This window comes from Nicotiana sylvestris, chromosome 8, assembly GCF_000393655.2.
Source record: "Nicotiana sylvestris chromosome 8, ASM39365v2, whole genome shotgun sequence".
Lineage (NCBI taxonomy): Eukaryota > Viridiplantae > Streptophyta > Magnoliopsida > Solanales > Solanaceae > Nicotiana > Nicotiana sylvestris.
Window position 1 is genome coordinate 73,306,256 of NC_091064.1, and position 20,271 is coordinate 73,326,526.

Below are 20,271 nucleotides of genomic sequence, written 5' to 3' on the forward strand. Positions count from 1 at the left end.
AGCCATGGTAGGGTGGTGGTCATGCCCAGCAATTAGGAGTGCTGGCACACCTCTGACCAGCCTGTTAGCCAAATTTTAAGAGTTGGGATCCATTAAGGATTAGGCCCTGACATGAACAGCAATTTGGATATTGCCAGGCCTGAACCTTAACTCAAACACATAGAAGGGAGTAGGGATATGGGGAATTCACAACAAACATGTACAGCAGATGCAAAGAGAGAGTAGCATATTCAGTACAGAACATGAACAACAAAGTAGACAGGAGTGTAGCAACTGTAAAGTAAACACATAGGGATGGTGTTGAAATCAAAATTAAGACATACCAGTTTCAGGGAAACAAATAAGTGAAAGTTGAAGTCTTGTAAACCAAATTGCAAGCAAACAGTACAAAAGATCTCAGAAGAGAGTAGAGTATTGAAAGAGTATTGTACTTGAGAGGTGTGTGAGTAAAGTATTGAATTTGAAGTATTACTGAAGGTTCAAGGTGTCTAAGTGCAGAAGGGTTGTGGCCCTTTTATAGTGCAGAAAACAAGTAAGAAAAGGTAAGGGATAGTTTGCAATCAATCACACAGAATCTCCCTTCAGTTAAGGGATTTTGATTTCAAACGGGTAGAAGACAATTAAGGAAAGAATTGGAATAAAAATCTTTTCCAAATTAACACAAGAAGGGTAAATACACAGGACTTATTTAAGGCAAAAGTCCAATGGTACACTATTTGTGAAAAAATAAGGAAAGGGAATCAATCAAACAGCCAGTAAAAATCGAAATTGCAGGCTTTGTTCGAATGAACAAAGTCAGGAAAAGGTAAAGAAGGTTCAATTAGAGAAAATCAGTAACAATCAATCAAACCCTATTAAAAGGAATTCGGAATCAATCAATAGTTGGCAAAACCCTTTTTGAAAGAAGAATTTCTCATATATAAAGCACACAAGTATGTGAATCAAGAAGGAAATGTCATGTTACTTAGTAAAGAGTCTAACATAAAAGGTTCAGAATCATAAGCAAAGGGATATAAGTTCAGTTTGTAGACTCATAATGAGTCTGAGTGTCCAGGATCCCAAAGTAGAATCCTAACCCAAACACAAAATCAAACTTGCCAAAGAAAACCCCCAAATCCTAGGGCTTCCACTTGAATTAGACACAGAGGTGAGAAGGCAAGCCACTAAAACAGACTCAGAGAGACTCATGAGAACCAACATACATGATATCAGGCTTGAAGCAACAGAGTGAAAAAAAGTTGACTTAAAGAGCATAAAGAACATGTTTAACAAAAGTCGGAACTTAAGCAAGTTTAGTAGAGGATAAGGGTGATATAAGCTTAAGAAACAGTAGTAATACATGCTTAGAACTCCAACAATAGTTCAGTAAAACAAACAAAGTTAAAGAACTCAGCAAGAAACACATACAGTAAAAGAATGCTGGAAAGTATAGCAAAGAACATGTAGGAAAACATAACAAATATTAACATGCGAGCCTACTCTGGAGGCACAATAGAGTACAAAGGTGCAGAAGAGTCATGTATAGCAGAAAGAAAGGTAGAAAAACAACACATGCGTGGTAAAACATAGTATAGGCAAACACACATAAAGAAAAGAAAAAGGAAGAATCATAAAGATGTTTTTGAAATCTTTTCGAAAACCCTAAATCAAAGACAAACAATTTTGAAAAGAAAATTTGGGGAAAACACTTTAAAAATCAAGTACAGCACAGATACAATATAGATCTAAGAAAACACACAGAGAAAAACCTCGAATAGCTTAGGGTTTCGGCGAAACCCTAGAAATGAGAACGGCTTGGAAGAAGGTCCGATCTTGAGTCGGATGAGTTAGAATCAGGCTCTTAATGCTTGAATATACCGGATCATGGCCGAAGAAGCCATAGAACTGTAGATCTGAGAGGATCTGAAGGAGAACCATCGAGGTCAAGCCTCGAAGCTTCGAACAACCATAGTTTGATGGAGGGGGGTGAGTGCAGGCCATCCATGGCCTGAGAAGCCATGGATTCCGGTGGAGTGGTGGTTGAAAAGGGCAGGAGACGACTAGGGTTCTGAAGAACCATTGAGAGAGTTTGAGAGATGAAGGGATTCTGAAGGCGGCTATCAGAATGAAAATGAGGGATTAGGGTAGGTCGTTTGGGTTTAATTATGGAAGGGTGAATAATGGGCGTTGACCTGAATGATCAACCACCCAGATTTAAGAGGGTAGGTGGGAAACCGGGTAGGGTCATTTGAATTGGGTTTTGGGTTGGGTCAAAATTGAAATTGAGCCAGTTCAGTTGGGGTTAGGATTGGGTCAATTAAGGGTTAAAACTGAAATGTAAAATAGGTTGTAATTGAAATGAAATGAGGCTAAATGTTAAATAGCCAATTTTTCCTTTTATTTTATAAAAAATAGTAAAAAAAAATTAAAGCAAATTAAAAGTACCAAGTCAATTAATAATATATAAATATCAAATTAAAAATACTGGAACCAATTTTACAATTATAAAATGGTTTTAATCTTAAAGTAGGCTAGAATTGCAATTATATGCAATTTAGCCTTTTTTTAATACCAAATAAATTTGTAAAAATATATAAAAAATTACCTTAATTATATTTTGGTATAAATATGGGAATAAAATAAATTACTCGCCAAAATTGATAATTTTGGGAATAATTACTGATTTTTGTACTGCTAAAAATGGACAATAAATTGATTTGAAAATCTTTGAAAAAATACCAATACCCTTGGGCATGCTTATTGTCATGGGCGGCTTTCCAGCCGTGCCCCATGACCCCTTAGGCGCGCCCCGTGGCGTCCTAGCAAGCCTTCCAATGCCTAGCGCCACGGACGGCCCCGTGGTCTTGGTCGCGCCAAGTGACAAGCGCGCATGTGCCTCTGTCACCCCACCGATATCCCTCGCCAGCGCCCAACCGCAGGCAGATGCCAACAGCGCCGCGCGCGCAGACAATGCCGCGCGCGCAGAACCTGATGCCAAAGACTATGCTGCCGATAACGGCCCCGTTTTCTGCTTTATAGCAAACTAAGTCTTTTTCATTGTAAATATAGAGTAGTTTTATTCCATGTAATTTCATTATGTTTCTCTAGCTTAATCAAGTCTAGTCTTGTAGCTTTGGATTATTTTTTTAAGCATTATTAAGGGGGACCAAACAATCAAAACTTTCTAGCAAGCAAACAATTCTCTGTACTGGTGTCTCTCCCCCTCGACACCGCATTGCCTTTCTGTAATAGCTTTCATTAATGCAATCAAGCTTTCTTTCATTCTCAATTCTCATTCCTGTTCTCTCAATTTCTCTTGACATTGGTTTTCCCGTACGGCACTGACAATCTAGTCTAGCGTACGGAGGGGACCTCAGTTGGCGGACAGCAACTGCACTGACATCAGTTGCTTAGCCTTACGTCGCCCTTCCAAGGAATCTCAGGAAGGCGCCGCGTAACAGTTGGTATCAGAGCCTAGGCTCGACATCGGACGAGGGAACGCATTGCCATTACCACCATTTCTGACCATGGTGAATCATGGGGACCGCATTGCGGCCCTTGAACAGACGGTTGACGGATTACTGCCCATCATGGATACGGTGCCTGAACTAAGAACCAGCCTAGGGCAAAGGTTGGATGACCTGGACCGCAGGGTGCTCCAGGCCGAAGTTGACATAGAAAACATCAGTCGTGACTCCGAGGGAGATCGGCAAACGGCAGCCACAGAGGCAGCCGAAATTTTTGGCAAATTCGAGGGACTCCAACAGGAGCGTGCCGAGGATTTAGCTTACAGGGCACAAGAGGCAGACAGGGTGACTGCCATGCAACAAACTATTGACGACTTGACAGACAAGCTCAATGTTGTCAATGCTGCTTTACAGGGCCTACTGCGAGGCGGTGGAAACCAGGTTGGGGGCGCTGCAAACCTCACCTCCGCGACACAAAAACTGAAAATTCCTGAGACAAAGCCATACAGTGGAGCTAGGAATGCCAAGGAAGTGGAGAACTTCATCTTTGATGTCGAACAATATTTTGATGCTGTTGGGGGCCTAGAAGAAGCTAAGAAGGTAGCAACTGCTGCCATGTATCTTCAGGGTGATGCTAAACTCTGGTGGCGGGTGAAATACGAAGCCATCAAGGCCGGTGAAGATGCTCTCGAAACATGGGCAGAACTGAAGGCAGCCATCCGCCTACAATTCTTCCCCGAAAATGTTGAATACAATTCAAGGAGAAAGCTACGGGAGCTCCGTCAGACCAAATCTGTGCGGGACTACGTGCGGGAATTCTCCGCGCTCATGCTAAGCATACGCGACATGGGGGACAAAGACAAGCTCTTCACTTTCCTAGAAGGGCTGAAACCTTATGCCCGTATGGAGCTACAAAGGCAACGGGTAGATACCCTGCCCAAGGCGATCCAAGCAGCTGAATGCCTTGGGGACTATCAAATGGAAGCCCGGAAGGATAGGCCTCAACCGCCTACCCGAGCGGGATTCAAAGGGGGCCAGTCTAGCAATGGTGGCCCTAGCAGAAGTGGGGGAGATCGGAGCTCAACCAAACCTAAGGCTCCCTCCACAGGCAGCAACAGTGCTGCGTCTAACAACAATGATCGGGGGAGGAAGCCTACTTTAGGGTGCCGTCATTGCGGCGGACCACATTGGAACAATGAGTGCCCACATGCACAGATGAATGCCCATCAGACTTTTGATGATGGGACGGATGACGATTCAGACGATGCAGATCAGACTGAACCCGTAGGTGCCTTCAATGCAATTGTTGGCTCCATTTCTGAGGCATTAGCAGAGACTAGTGCTGGTATCCGTAAGAAGAAGGACCCATGTCCAGTCACCAAGAAAGGGAAAAAGAAGGCGGATGATGAGACTCCTCTTAAGCACGAGAGGACCTTAATGTTCGTTGAGATGAAGGTGAATGGCAAGCCCATTCGGGCCATGGTAGACACGGGTGCTACCCACAACTACTTAGCCTCGACTCAGGTGGAGCGCCTTGGTCTAGTCGTAGGGAAAGGTAGAGGCCGTGTCAAGGCTATCAACTCACCTCCCCAGCCAGTGGGTGGAATAGCCAAAGAAGTACCGATGAAGCTTGGCCCTTACGAAGGAAAATTCAACTTGCGCGTGGTGATCATAGATGACTTCGAGTTGATAGTTGGATTGGAATTCCTGAGGCAAACCAACACCATGCCTGTACCGTATGCTGACATGTTACTGATGATGGGAGCAAACGGGGCCAAGCCCTGCGTTATCCCGTGCATGCCCATGAAGATGGCCGTTGAAAACATCTCGGCCTTGCAGTTGAAGAAGGGGGTCAAAAGAAACGAACCTACGTTCCTGGCAACCCTCTGCATCGAAGATGTAGAATGCTCCTCGGGTCCCATTCCTGAACCCGTGAAGGAGCTACTACTAGAGTTTGAAGATGTCATGCCACAAGACATGCCAAAGCGACTACCGCCTAGGCGCACTGTGGATCATGAAATTGAGCTGGTGCCGGGCGCGAAGCCACCTGCCCGGGCGCCTTACAGAATGTCACAACCCGAACTCACCGAACTTCGGAGACAATTGACGGAAATGCTAGACACAGGGATTATCGTGCCCTCCAAATCCCCATACGGGTCCCCTGTGCTATTCCAAAAGAAACATGATGGTAGTCTACGACTCTGTGTGGACTATCGGGCTCTAAACAAAATTACTGTGAAGAACAAGTACCCTATTCCGTTAATGGCAGACTTGTTCGATAGACTGGGTGGTGCGACAGTGTTCACCAAAATAGACCTGAAGACAGGTTATTGGCAAGTTCGGATTGCAGAGGGTGATGAGCACAAGACGACCTGTGTGACAAGATATGGGTCGTACGATTTCCTAGTTATGCCATTCGGCTTGACTAACGCCCCAGCTACATTTTGCACTTTGATGAACCAAGTCTTCCGGGAGTACATTGATGAATTCGTGGTGGTCTACTTGGATGACATTGTGGTATATAGCCAAACATTGGAGGAACACCTGATGCACTTGCGGAAGGTCCTAGCTCGATTGCGGGAGCATGAACTATATGCGAAGCTATCTAAGTGCTCCTTTGCTCAAAAGCAAATTGACTTCCTCGGACATGTCATTGGGGAAGGGCGGATCAAGATGGACCAGCAGAAGATTCAGGCAATCACAGATTGGCCGCCACCTAAGGATATCCACGCCTTGAGGGCGTTCCTTGGTCTATGCAATTTCTATCGGCGATTCGTGAAAAACTACTCCCTCATTGCAGTACCATTGACAGAACTCCTCAAGAAGATCACGCCTTGGGAATGGGGACCCAAGCGAGCGGAGGCCTTTAACGCATTGAAAGCGGCTATGTCTAGTAGCCCCGTCTTGGCCCTTCCTGATCTGGCCAAGCCATTCGAAGTACAAACAGATGCATCTGACTATGCCCTCGGTGGCGTCTTGCTACAAGAAGGGCATCCTGTGGCGTACGAGAGCCGGAAGCTAAAAGATGCAGAGCGGCGCTATGCCGCCCATGAGAAAGAATTATTGGCTGTCGTCCACTGCTTGCGCCTCTGGAGGCACTATCTGCTGGGAACCCCGTTCGTGGTCAAGACAGACAACACAGCTGTTAGCCATTTCATGACCCAGCCGAAGTTGAATGGTCGACAGGCCAGGTGGCAGGAACTCCTAGCTGAATTCCACTTCAACCTGGAATACCGAAGTGGGAAGACCAATCATGTTGCTGATGCGCTCAGTCGGAGAGCTGATCTAGCATCAGTGTGCTTACTCGCCACCCTAAGGGGGAGCGAGGTAGCCACCTCCATCAAGGACCAGATACAAGATCTACTCATCAAAGATCCTGCTTCACAGTATTTGGTTGATTTGGTAGGACAAGGCAAGACTTCGCCAGTTCTACATGGAAGATGGTTTTCTGAAAGTGAAAGGGAACCGACTTTATGTTCCTAAAGGAGGAGATCTACGAAGGACTCTTCTAGCGGAATGTCATGATACTCTGTGGGCCGGCCATCCCGGTGAAGAACGCACCATGGCGTTACTTCGCCGTGCATATTATTGGCCTCAAATGGCCGATGACGTTGCTCAGTATGTGAAGACTTGTCTAGTATGCCAGAAGGACAAGTCAGACCGCTTAACACAGGCGGGACTCTTGGAACCACTAGCTGTCCCAAAGAGACCTTGGGAAAGTGTTTCCCTGGATTTCATCACCGGATTGCCCAAGGTCGGAGATCTAACAACTATCTTGGTTGTGGTAGATCGGTTTTCCAAATATGCTACCTTTATTGCTGCCCCACAATATATATCAGCAGAAGATACAGCTCGACTCTTCTTCTCTCATGTCGTCAAATATTGGGGCCTACCCAAAGATATTGTTAGTGATCGTGACTCACGCTTCACTAGCAACTTTTGGACCCAACTCTTTAAGTGTCTTGGGTCGAAGCTGAATCACAGCTCAAGTTTTCATCCGCAATCTGATGGCCAGACGGAGCGGTTCAATGGTATGTTGGAGGAATATTTGCGTCATTTTGTAACCGGATCGCAGAAGAATTGGGTGAAGCTTCTGGATGCTGCTCAACTGTGTTTCAATTCACAAAAGAGCTCTAGTACAAACAAAAGCGCTTTTGAAATTGTTACCGGACAGCAACCGCTACTCCCACACACCGTCAATGCACCAAATATGTCTAAATCTCCTCGAGCTGCTAGCTTCTCTAAAGAGTGGAAGCAAAATTTGGAGATAGTGCGGAGCTATCTTGTCAAGGCTCAAAAGCGGATGAAGAGGCATGCTGATCAGAATCGTCGCTTTGTTGAATACCAAGTAGGAGACAAAGTGATGGTCAAAATTCCAAAACGTTACTTATTTGCAGGGGTCCATGACCCTCGCTTATTGCAAAAATATATTGGACCCTTGTCCATTGAAAGGCGTATTGGGAAAGTTGCATACCGGGTGGATACCCCAGCTTGGTGGAAAATTCATCCTGTTTTTCATGTCAGCCTCCTGAAACCTTTTCGGGAAGATACAGAGGATCCTTCAAGGAGCCAGCTCACAATACCCAGTATTCGAGGGCCCAATTCAACCGGGAAAAGGCGTGTTGAAGCTATCCTTGATGATAGAGTGATTCATGCCTCAAGGAAAGATCACCAGGAGTTCTTGGTGAAATGGCAGGGCTGTGATACAGAGGAGAACACTTGGGAGAGGGGAACAAACCTCAAAGCCTACAAGAGCCTAATTGAAGATTATCTTGCAAGTAAGGCGCCGAGGACGTCGCCAACTCAGGTGGGGGAGAATGTCATGGGCGGCTTTCCAGCCGTGCCCCATGACCCCTTGGGCGCGCCCCGTGGCGTCCTAGCAAGCCTTCCAATGCCTAGCGCCACGGACGGCCCCGTGGTCTTGGTCGCGCCAAGTGACAAGCGCGCATGTGCCTCTGTCGCCCCACCGATATCCCTCGCCAGCGCCCAACCGCAGGCAGATGCCAACAGCGCCGCGCGCGCAGACAATGCCGCGCGCGCAGATCCTGATGCCAAAGACTATGCTGCCGACAACGGCCATGTTTTCTGCCTTATAGCAAACTAAGTCTTTTTCATTGTAAATATAGAGTAGTTTTATTCCATGTAATTTCATTATGTTTCTCTAGCTTAATCAAGTCTAGTCTTGTAGCTTTGGATTATTTTTTTTAAGCATTATTAAGGGGGACCAAACAATCAAAACTTTCTAGCAAGCAAACAATTCTCTGTACTGGTGTCTCTCCCCCTCGACACCGCATTTCCTTTCTGTAATAGCTTTCATTAATGCAATCAAGCTTTCTTTCATTCTCAATTCTCATTCCTGTTCTCTCAATTTCTCTTGACATTGGTTTTCCCGTACGGCACTGACAATCTAGTCTAGCGTACGGAGGGGACCTCAGTTGGCGGACAGCAACTGCACTGACATCAGTTGCTTAGCCTTACGTCGCCCTTCCAAGGAATCTCAGGAAGGCGTCGCGTAACATTATATATGCATGTACATGCTATTTTGAAAGTATTTTGTATATAAAAATACATAGGGAAAAATTGGGTATCAAAAGCTGCCCTTCTTTACCCGGGAAGGATGAAAGAGTTGCTGGGTAAAGATATGATGGCCAATTTTGACCGAATGAAACGATTTGAAGAATTTTGACCGAGCTCTGGTTCCTGAGCTGCCTACATATCCCTAGTCTTACAAGAATCAGGCCATATGTAGTTCAGGATCCATTGGCGGAATATACCGATAGAGATTTCGAAAAGCGAACGCGATGCTCGGGTTGAGAAGGATGGTCGGAGTCTGATAAGCTGCGGGAACTGAAGCGAGATCTCCCCTACTGAGACGGCCGTTGCTAGCCGGTTTACCTGCAAATGAGCATATATTGTGCATAAATTTAATGTGATGCAAGTTCCTATTGGACCATGAATGCTATCTTTGGACGATTAGGATGACGTCCTCGGATTATGACGTCCTGGGCCATGAAGCTTATGATAAAGGATTCTCAGGCTATGAAATGATGTTCTTGGGCTATGAGAATGATGCCTGCGAACTATGATGCCTTTGAATAATGATATGCAAAAGATAAAATGGGGTCCTCAAGCCATGGCATGGCGTTCTCGGGCTATGCAAATGGTGCCTCCGAACAATGACGCCTTTGGATAATTTGGCGATCTTTTAGCCCATGAAATGCAGAAGATGGCAATATTTCAGCCGATGCAAGACGTAAATAAAAGGTGGCGATATTTCAGCCGATGCAAGAGTGATAAAGTGGCGATATTCAGCCATGCAGGATGGGGATAGAGCTTAGTCTCGGAAGGCAGAAAGGTAGCCTTATGCAATGCAGAGAAATGCAGATGGAAACAATGCTTAGTCTCGGAAGGTAGAAAGGTAGCCTTATGCAATGCTGGGAAATACAGATGGAGGTAGAGCTAAACCTCGAAAGGTAGAAAGGTAGCTTTATGCAATGCAGAGAAATATAGATGGAGGTAGAGCTTAACCTTGGAAGGCAGAAAGGTAGCCTTGTGCAATGCAGGAATGTAGATGGAGACAGAGCTTAGTCTCGGAAGGAAGGAAGGTAGTCTTATGCAATGCAGGAAATGCAGATGGAGACAATGCTTAGTCTTGGAAGGCAGAAAGGTAGCCTTATGCAATGCAGGAATGCAGATAGAGACAATGCTTAGTCTCGAAAGGCAGAAAGGTAGCCTTATGCAATGCAGAGAAATGCAGATGGAGGTAGAGCTTAACCTCGGAAGGCAGGAAGGTAGCCTTATGCAATGTAGAGAAATGCAGATGGAGATAGAGCTTAACCTCGGAAGGCAAAAAGGTTGCCTTATGCAATGCAGAGAAATGCAGATGGAGGTAGAGCTTAACCTCGAAAGGCATAAAGGTAGCCTTATGCAAGGAGTAAAAAGTGCAAAATGATGATAGAATTTTCTTAGCTGATAGCGGATCGAGGCATTGTGACTGCTGGGGATACTGTGTCTGCTGGGAGCACTGCGTGCGGATAGCAGCTGTGAGTAAGTGCAATGATTTTGAGAGTTATATTCCTGAGCAATGTGAGTCTAGTGATTGTATAGTATATTTGATGATTTTGCAACTCAAGTGCCTGCATTCAAAGAAAAATCATGTGTTTTGTAAAGAGGGGAGGTTAGTTCGTATTCCCCCTGGCTCTGCTTGACCTGCTCGACACTGTTCTGATGATATTGGGAGGATCATTGGGGTAGCATTGCTAAACGAAGCAACTTTGGTAACAAACATGCATGATTTAGTAAAGAAATATGACAATAAATACATAATTAAGAATAGTTTTCTTTAGATGAACTGACGACTGCGACGTGGTCCAAGATACTGCAACTTCTATTGCTCCGGAATTTTGAGGGTCCTTCTCAAAATTCTACCCCAGTTTACTAGGTTGCTGCTTCTGACAGCTGCTTGCGTCGAATGGCTGAAATCACTTCGGAATTTTGAAGGTCCTCCTCAAAATTCTGCCCCAGATTCCAATAGGGGGAAATGAAAATTTTATTGAATTATGACCGAACCCATAGGGCTACCTACGTATCCCTTCTTAAACGGGAATCAGGTCAGGAGTAGTTCAAATTACATCATATGAGGAAAGCATAAAAGTTACACATAGTATCGCTTCACTGCATCTGAATTGATCGGCTTCGGCCAAACTTCACCGTCCATTTCTGCAAGTATGAGGGCTCCTCCAGTGAGGACCCAATGAACCATGTATGGACCTTGCCAGTTGGGAGAGAACTTCCCTTTGACTTCCTCTTGATGTGGGAAAATCTTCTTTAACACCAGCTGCCCCGGTGTAAACTGTCTCGGGATGACTCTTTTGTTGAAGGCTCTGGACATTCTATTCTGATAGAGCTGACCATGGCAAACCGCATTCATTCTCTTTCCATCTATAAAAGCTAGCTGCTCGTAGCGACTCTCTACCTATTCTGCATCGTCAAGTTTGGCTTCCTGTATGATTCTTAAGGAGGGAATTTCTATCTCGGCGGGAATGACTGCTCTGTACCATAAACTAACATATAGGGAGTTTCCCCGGTTGATGTACGGACTGTGGTGCGGTATCCCAACAAGGCAAATGATAACTTCTCATGCCACTACTTATGTTTTTCTATCATCTTCCTTAGTATCTTCTTGATATTCTTATTGGCGGCTTCTACAGCTCCGTTCATCTGAGGTCTGTAAGCTGTAGAATTCTTGTGTTTGATCTTTAAGGTTCCACACATGGCTTTCATCAGGTCGCTGTTGAGATTGGAACCATTATCACTGATGATTGACTCCGGAATTCCGAACCGACAAACAATGCGGTTGCGGACAAAATCTGCTACCACTTTCTTATTCACTGCTTTGTACGATGCCGCTTCAACCCATTTGGTGAAATAATCAATTTCCACTAGAATGAATCTGTGCCTGCTTGATGTGGCATGCTTGATAGGTACGATAACATCCATTCCCCAAGTGGCGAACGGCTATGGCGAGCTTGTTACAGTAAGCTCGTTTGGAGGCACCTTTATCATGTCTGCATGTATCTGACAACGATGGCATTTTCGGACATACTGGATGTAGTCCGTTTCCATAGACATCCAAAAATAACCAGCTCGGAGTATTTTCTTGTCTAAGACAAAGCCGTTCATATGCGGACCGCAGGTCCCTGCATGAATTTCCTCCAATAGCCTGGATTTTTCTTTTGCATCGACACACCTTAGTAACCCAAATCTGGAGTCCTCCTATACAGGATTGCTCCGCTATGAAATAAGTTGTTAGATAATCTCCGAAGTGTGCGTTTCTGAGTAGGATTTGCGAGTTCTGGATATTCTCCTTTCGTGAAATATTCCTTGATATCATGAAACCAAGGTTCTCCGTCTGCTTCTTCTTCTACATGAGTGCAGTAAGCTGGCTGATCATAGATCTTTACCGGAATAGGATCAATGAAGTTCTTATCGGGGTGCTGTATAATGGACGATAGGGTAGCCAATGCATCGACAAACTCATTCTGAACTCTGGGAACATGTTGGAACTCTGTCTTTATGAACCTCTTCCTCAATTCCTGTACATGATGCAGATAAGGGAGTATCTTGGAGTTCTTGGTTGCCCATTCTTCTTGGACCTGATGTATAAGCAGGTCTGAATCTTCGATCACTAGAAATTCTTGAATGTTCATGTCAATGTCCATCTTGAGCCCTAAGATGAAGGCTTCGTACTCAGCCATGTTGTTGGTGCACGGGAACCTGAGCTTGGCGTCACCAGATAATGCTAGCCGATTTCTGATACTAGGACCGCTCCTATGCCAATTCCTTTGAATTTTGCTACTTCGTTGAAAAATATTCTCCAACCATCATGGGGTTCTGCAATATCTTCCCCTATGAAGGATACCTCTTCATCAGGAAAATACGTCTTTAGAGGATCATATTCTCCATCTACGAGGTTTTCAGCAAGATTATCAGCCAGTGATTGTCCTTTGATTGCCTTCTGAGTTACGTAAACAATGTCGAATTCACTCAGCAGGATCTGCCACTTGGCTATCTTGCCAGTGGGCATGGGCTTGTGAAAGATGTACTTCAAAGGATCAATTCTTGACATGAGGTAAGTGGTATAGGCACAGAAATAGTGTCTCAACTTTTGAGCTATCCAAGTTAGAGCACAACAAGTACGTTCCAATAGAGAATATCGGGCCTTGTATGGGGTGAACTTCTTGCTGAGATAATAGATGGTTTGCTCCTTTCTTCATGTTTCATCATGTTGCCTAGAACACAACCGAAAGCTCCATCTAATACTGTGAGGTAGAGTAATAGAGGTCTACCCGGCTATGGCGTGACCAAAGCTGGCGGCGTTGACAGGTATTCCTTGATTCTGTCGAAGGCTTTCTGACAATCATCAGTCCATTTTGAAGCGGCGTCCTTCTTCAACATCTTAAAGATTGGCTTACAAATGACAGTGGATTGAGCTATGAACCGACTGATGTAGTTAAGTCTTCCCAAGAAACTCATAACCTCTGTCTTGTTCTTCGGTGGTGGCAATTCTTGGATGGCCTTGACCTTTGACGGATCCAGTTCTATTCCTCGACGACTCACAATGAACCCAAGTAGTTTTCTGGCAGGAACCCCGAATGCACATTTGGCGGGATTCAGCTTCAAGTTGTACCTTCTTAGTCTGTTGAAGAACTTCCTCAGATCTTCCATGTGGTCGTTGGCTCTCTTGGATTTGATGATGATGTCGTCTACATATACCTCGATCTCTTTGTGTATCATGTCATGGAAAATAGCAGTCATGGCCCTCATGTAGGTGGCCCCAGCATTTTTTAACCCGAACGGCATCATCTTGTAATAATACATCCCCCACGGCATAATGAAAGCCGTTTTCTCTGCGTCTTCCTCATCCATCCATATCTGATGATACCCAACAAAAAAATCAACGAACGACTATAGTTCATGCTTTGCGTAGTTGTCAATTAGAATGTGTATATTCGGCAAGGGGAAGTCGTCTTTCGGACTATCCCGGTTGAGATCCCGGTAGTTGACACAGACTCTAACCTTCCCGTCCTTCTTCGGCACTGGCAGAATATTGGCTAACCATGTTGGATACTCTACTACCCTGAGAACCTTGGCTTTGACTTGCTTGGTGACTTCTTCCTTGATATTCAAACTCATGTCAGGTTTGAACTTCCTGAGCTTCTATTTTACTGGTGGATATGTCGGATCGGTTGGCAGTTTGTGAGCTACAATAGATGTACTGAGACTAGTCATGTCATCATAAGACAAGGCGAATATGTCCTCATATTCCCTTAGAAATTCCGTGTACTCTTTCTTTTCTGATGGTGACAGATGAATGTTGATTCGTGTTTCTTTGACATTTTCTGCATTTCCCAGGTTGACAATCTCAGTTTTGTCTAGGTTAGACTTAGGTCTGTTCTCAAAATTCTCAACCTCTTTAACAACCTCTTTTGGTATATCATCTTCTTCTAAGTCTATATCCGTTTTTTGCGTTGTCTCGTTGCATGTCACAATCGTCGGTTCATCAAGATACGTAATAGTAATGTTGTGTAAACAAAGTAAACAATAAAAAGTAATAAGAGCAAGATTTATAAGAAATTGAAATGCTTTGGTAACTTCCATAATTGTTTTGAACATTGGAGCTCTTATTTCAATATAAAAAATGCGTAGAGAAAGTCAATTAGCGAAAAATAAAGATAATGCATGGTGCTTTGTTCAGCCTTGCTACCCCAAAGCTTTCCGGGCCCTGGTGGTTCTGATGGACCAATTGTTGAGGCGTGCTCCTCGGCTCACAACTTGTATAGAAGGTCCTTCCTCCCCCTCATCCTCGAAAATGACACAGCAGTCCATATTATCATCTTCCAAAAACAAATTCATCATCGCCGCCAGTGCTTCCTCTTCTCCTGACCCATATATGACATTGGTTGGCTGGAAAGTCTGCTCCAAGAGAGGTATCGGATGCTCCAGTAGGTAGTAGGGACTGCGCCATGGTGGCGACCAGTGGTTGAATTCCTCCCTAGTGTATTCATATCCCAAACCGAAAGTGGTACCGTGTTTATTCAACTTGATAGGCTTAGCGATTCCTTGGAGATTCTTGCCAAGTCCCTTGCCAGGTTCGTATCCACACCAATTCAGTATACTTTCAATTTTGTTATCCCACCATTTGTCCTTGTCCACGGTGTTGACTCGCTCAATGTGATGGTAGGTTTATCCGCTTATTTTCCTTCTTTCTCCGATTGTTGGGATGGTCTAGTGACTGTATATGGGATTGCTACCGTCGCCGTGAATAATTACCTCTTGGTGATTCCACTCGAATTTCACTACTTGATGTAGGGTTGATGCTACAGCCCCAGCGGTATGGATCCAGGGCCGTCCCAATAGCAAGTTGTAAGATGCTGGGACGTCTATCACTTGAAAATCAACGTCGAACAAAGTCGGTCCCATTTGCAGACACAAACTGATTTCCCCAATAGTGGACCTTTGGGATCCATCGAAAGCTTTGACATTTATGGCTCCATCCTTGATCTCATGCAGGCTCTTTCCCAATGTTCTAAGAGTCACCAATAGACAAATATTGAGGATGGACCCTCCGTCAATCAGGATTTTGGTGATGAAATGATCTTCGCACTGCACAATGATGTGCAAGGCCTTGTTGTGGCTTAGCCCTTCAGGTGGCAGCTCATCTTCGTGGAAAGTGATTTTGTGACTCTCCAATACTTACCTCACCATGTTTGCCATTTCTCCTCCAGTTATGTTGCTTGGTACATATGCCTCACTCAGCACCTTCAATAAGGCGTTCTTATGTGCGTCAAAACTTTGTAGCAGAGCCAAGATAGAGATTTGGGCTGGCGTTTTGTTCAACTGACCAATGATCGAATACTCTTTGGCTTGTATCTTCCTCCAGATATCATCAGGTCTAGTTTCAGTGATGGTTGATCATCCAGAGGCCTACTTACTGGACTCGGCTAGATGTTTTGGGGTATAAACCCTGTCGGTTCTTGTCATACCCTGTGCTACAATTGCTTCTCCAAAATTTGGTTTTCCCTTTCCTTCTTGCCTCGGCGGTGTAATACCATGGTATGGCCTTCGTATGGAATGGTGTTATGGCTGTCATGGCCACCGGAATGGGCACCTTTTCCTTAGATGATAACACAACCACTTCGAATGGTACAGGTATCTTTGGAGACCCAAACTTGACCTCAATAGGTCCTTTCATCTTTGCAAAAGAATGTTCTTTGAACTCAAGTGGTATGGACATGTCTACTTCAGCGTTTTCAGAAGGTTGGATCTGGACCACAATCGGATTAAGTATGACCGTTGGTTCCTTTGGCTCGTCACCTTTAGCGATCAATCTGATCGACCCTTTGGGGTCCCAATCATCCTCTATCTCAATAATGTGAACGCCCTCACCCTTGTGGTCAGGCAGAGGGTTGTTGCGGACATTCGGAGCTGGCTCCTTTGCTATGATGATCTTGCAGTAAATCAAAGCTTGGATCTTATCCTTCAGAGAGCGGCACCCATCAATGGTATGCCCCTTCATGCCAGAATGGTATGCACAGGTTTTGTTTGGGTTGACCCATTGGGAGGGGTTTTCGGGGTTTACGGCAGGGATAAGGGTGATGTAACCTGCAGCTTTGAGCCTTTCATACACCCGGTCGATAGGTTCGGCAATGGCGGTATACTGTTTGGGGGGTCTACGATCAAAGCTTGGTTGGGGTCTAGGAATGTTTTGGCGGGTGGGACGTGATTGATAGTGAGAGGGTTGAGTATTGTTGGTTTGGTAGACATGTGCGGGTTGGGAATAACTGGGTGAAGTAGGCTGATATGTGGGAGGTGGAGGTGATTGGTAAGTAGGTGGTAGAGTTTGGTAAGAGGGCGAGGGTGCTTGGTAATTTGGGGTAGGTTGATATGTGAGTGGAGGTATTGGGTAGGTTTGGTATTCAATTGGGGATTTTGTTCTTTGTGCAACCATCACGGCGCTCACATCCCTTTTCTAGACGTGCCACCAGATTGTAGAGCTTTGTTGGTGGCCTGCAAAGCTTCAAAGTTAGTGACCATACCACTTTTGATACCTTCCTCAATATTTTCCCCTAGCTTGATGATGTCGGAAAATTTCTGGCTTTCAATCAGCATTAACCTTTCATAGTACTGTGGGTCTTGAGTTCCGACAAAAAACCTGTTCATTTGTTCTTCTTCTAAAGCCGGTCTGACCTTAGCAGCTTCTGATCTCCAACGAGTAGCATACTCGCAGAATGTCTCCGTGGGTTTCTTCTTTAAGTTCTAGATGTAGAACACGTCTGGTGCAGTTTCCGCGTTGAACTGAACCTGTCTATGAAATCGGACACCATACTTACCCAATTTGACCACTTTTTAGGGTCTTGGTTGATGTACCAAGACAAAGCATCTCCCTTTAGACTCCTCATGAAGATTTTCATGCGAATCTTTTTGTCCATCCCTACTCCGACCAACTTGTCGCAGTATGTCCTCAGATGAACTCTCGGATCCCCGGTACCGTCAAATATTTCGAACTTAGGAGGTTTGTACTCATCGGGCAGTTCGACATCGGGTTGAATGCAAAGGTCTTCGTAATTTAGTCCTTCAATCCCCTTACTTCCCTCGACACCCTGAATTCTGCTATTTAGCTTCTTGAGTTCTTCCGCCAGATTCCTGATAATGGAGTCCTTATCATAGGACTCGGGTGTGCTTGAAATGAGTTGAGTAGAGTGTGGCATGGTTTCCACATAGATGGGGGCGTTGTGGGGATAATCATTTGTGGAATTTAGTGGTTTAGGGATGAGCAGTGGGGTGTTGTCTGAAGTGTGGCATGTCTTGTAGTGGTGATGGGGAGCGGGTTAGTTTTGTGGTTTCGGGATGCTTTGTGGAGGTGTGAGGTTTCGAGTGTTGGCAAAGTTGACATTTGGGGTAGTGAGGGAAAATGACAAATTCGCCAAGTTCCGAACTTGGTCCAGTTCTTCTTGAAACTTCAATAACTTTTGTTCGAGCTGGGAGGCACTTTCCTTGGAAACCTGAATACCCTGAGGAACCTCTACCCTTTCAACTTTGTTCTCCTTTCTGATGTTGCTCAAATCTTCCATCTTTCCCTTGTTCTTGTTTCTGATAGGACTCGGAGGAGGAGGAGGTAGAGGGCCCTTAGATCTTGTGAAGTATGATGACGATGCCAGAGTGCATGAACTAACCTTTGGGGAGGGGAATAAACAAAGGTAAAAACAAAAAAGGTAGCAAGTTAGTGCAGATTATGAGAAGAAAACGTTGCAATATTTAAACACATAGTGCAAGAATATAAATCGTGTCCTAATTTGGGAGCCTCATTATGCCCGAGGTAGGCCTAGCGACAAGTTTATTTGGAGAACTTATAATGCTAAATGCCTTATTTTATTGATAAAAAATAAGGCGAATCCCAAAATGACACAAATAGCAGAAAATAAAATGTTACTAATGGTCGTTGGCCTTATTACATTTTTAAAGCAAAAGAAAGGACTCCTAACTACTTGGTCCCAGAAGGACCTTCTTCAGATTGAATGCTTGTGTTAATCAGATCCTCCAGCTCGCGCAGATTTTCTAGTAAAAATGCCTTCGCCAGGGGTTCTCCTTTTCCTTCCTCAGCGTTATGACAGTCGGTGACTCTTTTCCTCACTTTCCCTTCCAACTCCAGCAGACTGTATTCTAGATATTCCAGCTTCTCACTAGCCCTGGTGACTCTCTCTTTCCATTCGTTGATTTGGTGACTTGATGGGAGGTTCCTCCACCAGGTCAGCAAGAGTGAGGGTATGTTGATCATACCAAAGTCTGGAACTTTGTCATTCATTTATGCAAAACAAAAGGGTGAGGCCATACTTCTGATAGACTCGGCTATTAAATATCAATAATTGGCATAAACAGCATTTAGTTCTCCAAATAAATGCACAGAATATGGTAATGTCTGTTTGGGTTCCCAGGAAACCCAGTGGACTTTGGACAAGGCTATATTAAAAAGTCATTAACATAACTGACTCGGCTAGGTTTTGACAGTGATGCATGCACAATTGAACAGAGTAGGGTTTCTATAAGGTATTAGACTGGTATCCTTGAGCGGACAACTTAAGAGGGAAAGACACGGAATCGTCGACTACACCGTTGATCGACTGGTTTTACCGAAAATATGCCTTTGCCAAATTTAGGGGGTAATGATATCGGAAGGGCGCAACCACTCATTATAAGCGTTGCTATGGTATTTTGTTTGGCACGAGTGGAATATGATGTTGAATATGCACTTACAAGTTGTCATGTATTTGCACGTTCATAAAGTAATGATTACAATAATTGCTCATAATTACAACAGTATTTAAGGAAAGTAGTAAAAGAAAGCATTAAAGAAAAGAAACAAGGAGCCATGTCAGTTTCGTAATAGAAGAGAAATAAAGACATTAAATAAAGGCAATAAGGAAGTAGTAAAGTCACAAATAACATGAGATGGTAAAACCCTAAAAGAAATATCCCCAGCAGAGTCTCCACGCTGTCGCGCCCCCTTTTTTCTCACGAAATCGGGCTTGTAACATTTGGGAGGACAACTCGTTCCCTTTTGGGAATTGGGTTTTGGAACTTGAAGAGTCGCCACCTAATGATTAAGTGCATTAGGACACTAAGAAGGGTCTGAGTTTGAAGAACCAGAGTTTGGGTAAGGGCTAGAAATTATCTCGAGGGGAAGGTATTAGGAACCCCTAAAGATCCACTAGTGTGGTTCCCGACCATGTTACAGTTGTGACTTCAGATAATCAAATAAGCAATTAGGGGCTCAAGCAAGTATGGGTCCACATACAACATTGCAAGCAAATTAAAAGTTTGAAGAGAATAAAGAAAGCAGAAATTTTAAGGAAATAGTTCAGACAATAAAACAAGTTAAAAAGAAAGGGGGTCCTAGGTTTACAAACAATATGGATCATGTCAATGCAATACCTGGTAATCACTCCTCAAAAGTGGGGTTACACGTGGTATTAGTGCATCGGTCATCATATCTATATCTACCCTTTCCCACCCCGTTAAGGTATTAAGCGCGAAATAGTATCATTACTTATTGCATGCTAGTACCCACCCCAATCCTATTAGTCCCGGGGGCATTTGGGACTACTAGTACTAAAGGGAAGGGAGATTTAGCTTTTCAGAGTTTTAAAATGATAAAATTCTAGGGCGACAATCAAAACATAGAAGGCAGGTATGGGGAGAACATATAACAGTTTAAAGGGCTCAAGCGGGCCTCCTCATTTAAAGAAACAAATTGTTTAGAATGACT

General features: G+C 44.4%; 1 protein-coding gene across 1 annotated transcript; it reads right to left on the reverse strand.

Moving 5' to 3' along the window:
* Window positions 1-16,964: 16,964 nt before the first annotated feature.
* LOC138875202 (uncharacterized) lies at window positions 16,965-17,716 on the reverse strand. Its single transcript, XM_070154026.1, has 2 exons — window positions 17,339-17,716; window positions 16,965-17,264 (listed from the first exon to the last, which is right to left on the reverse strand). The coding sequence occupies exons 1-2, from the start codon at window positions 17,714-17,716 to the stop codon at window positions 16,965-16,967; spliced, it is 678 nt and encodes a 225-aa protein (XP_070010127.1).
* Between the last annotated feature and the right edge of the window lie 2,555 nt (window positions 17,717-20,271).

Bases quoted from the DNA above. Each gene is read 5' to 3' on its own strand.
- LOC138875202 (XM_070154026.1), bottom strand. From the start codon at position 17,716: ATGCCACACTCTACTCAACTCATTTCAAGCACACCCGAGTCCTATGAT. The intron at 17,265-17,338 runs GTAAGTATGGTG...TTCTACATCTAG, and splicing joins CTAAAAAGTGGTCAAATTGG to AACTTAAAGAAGAAACCCAC.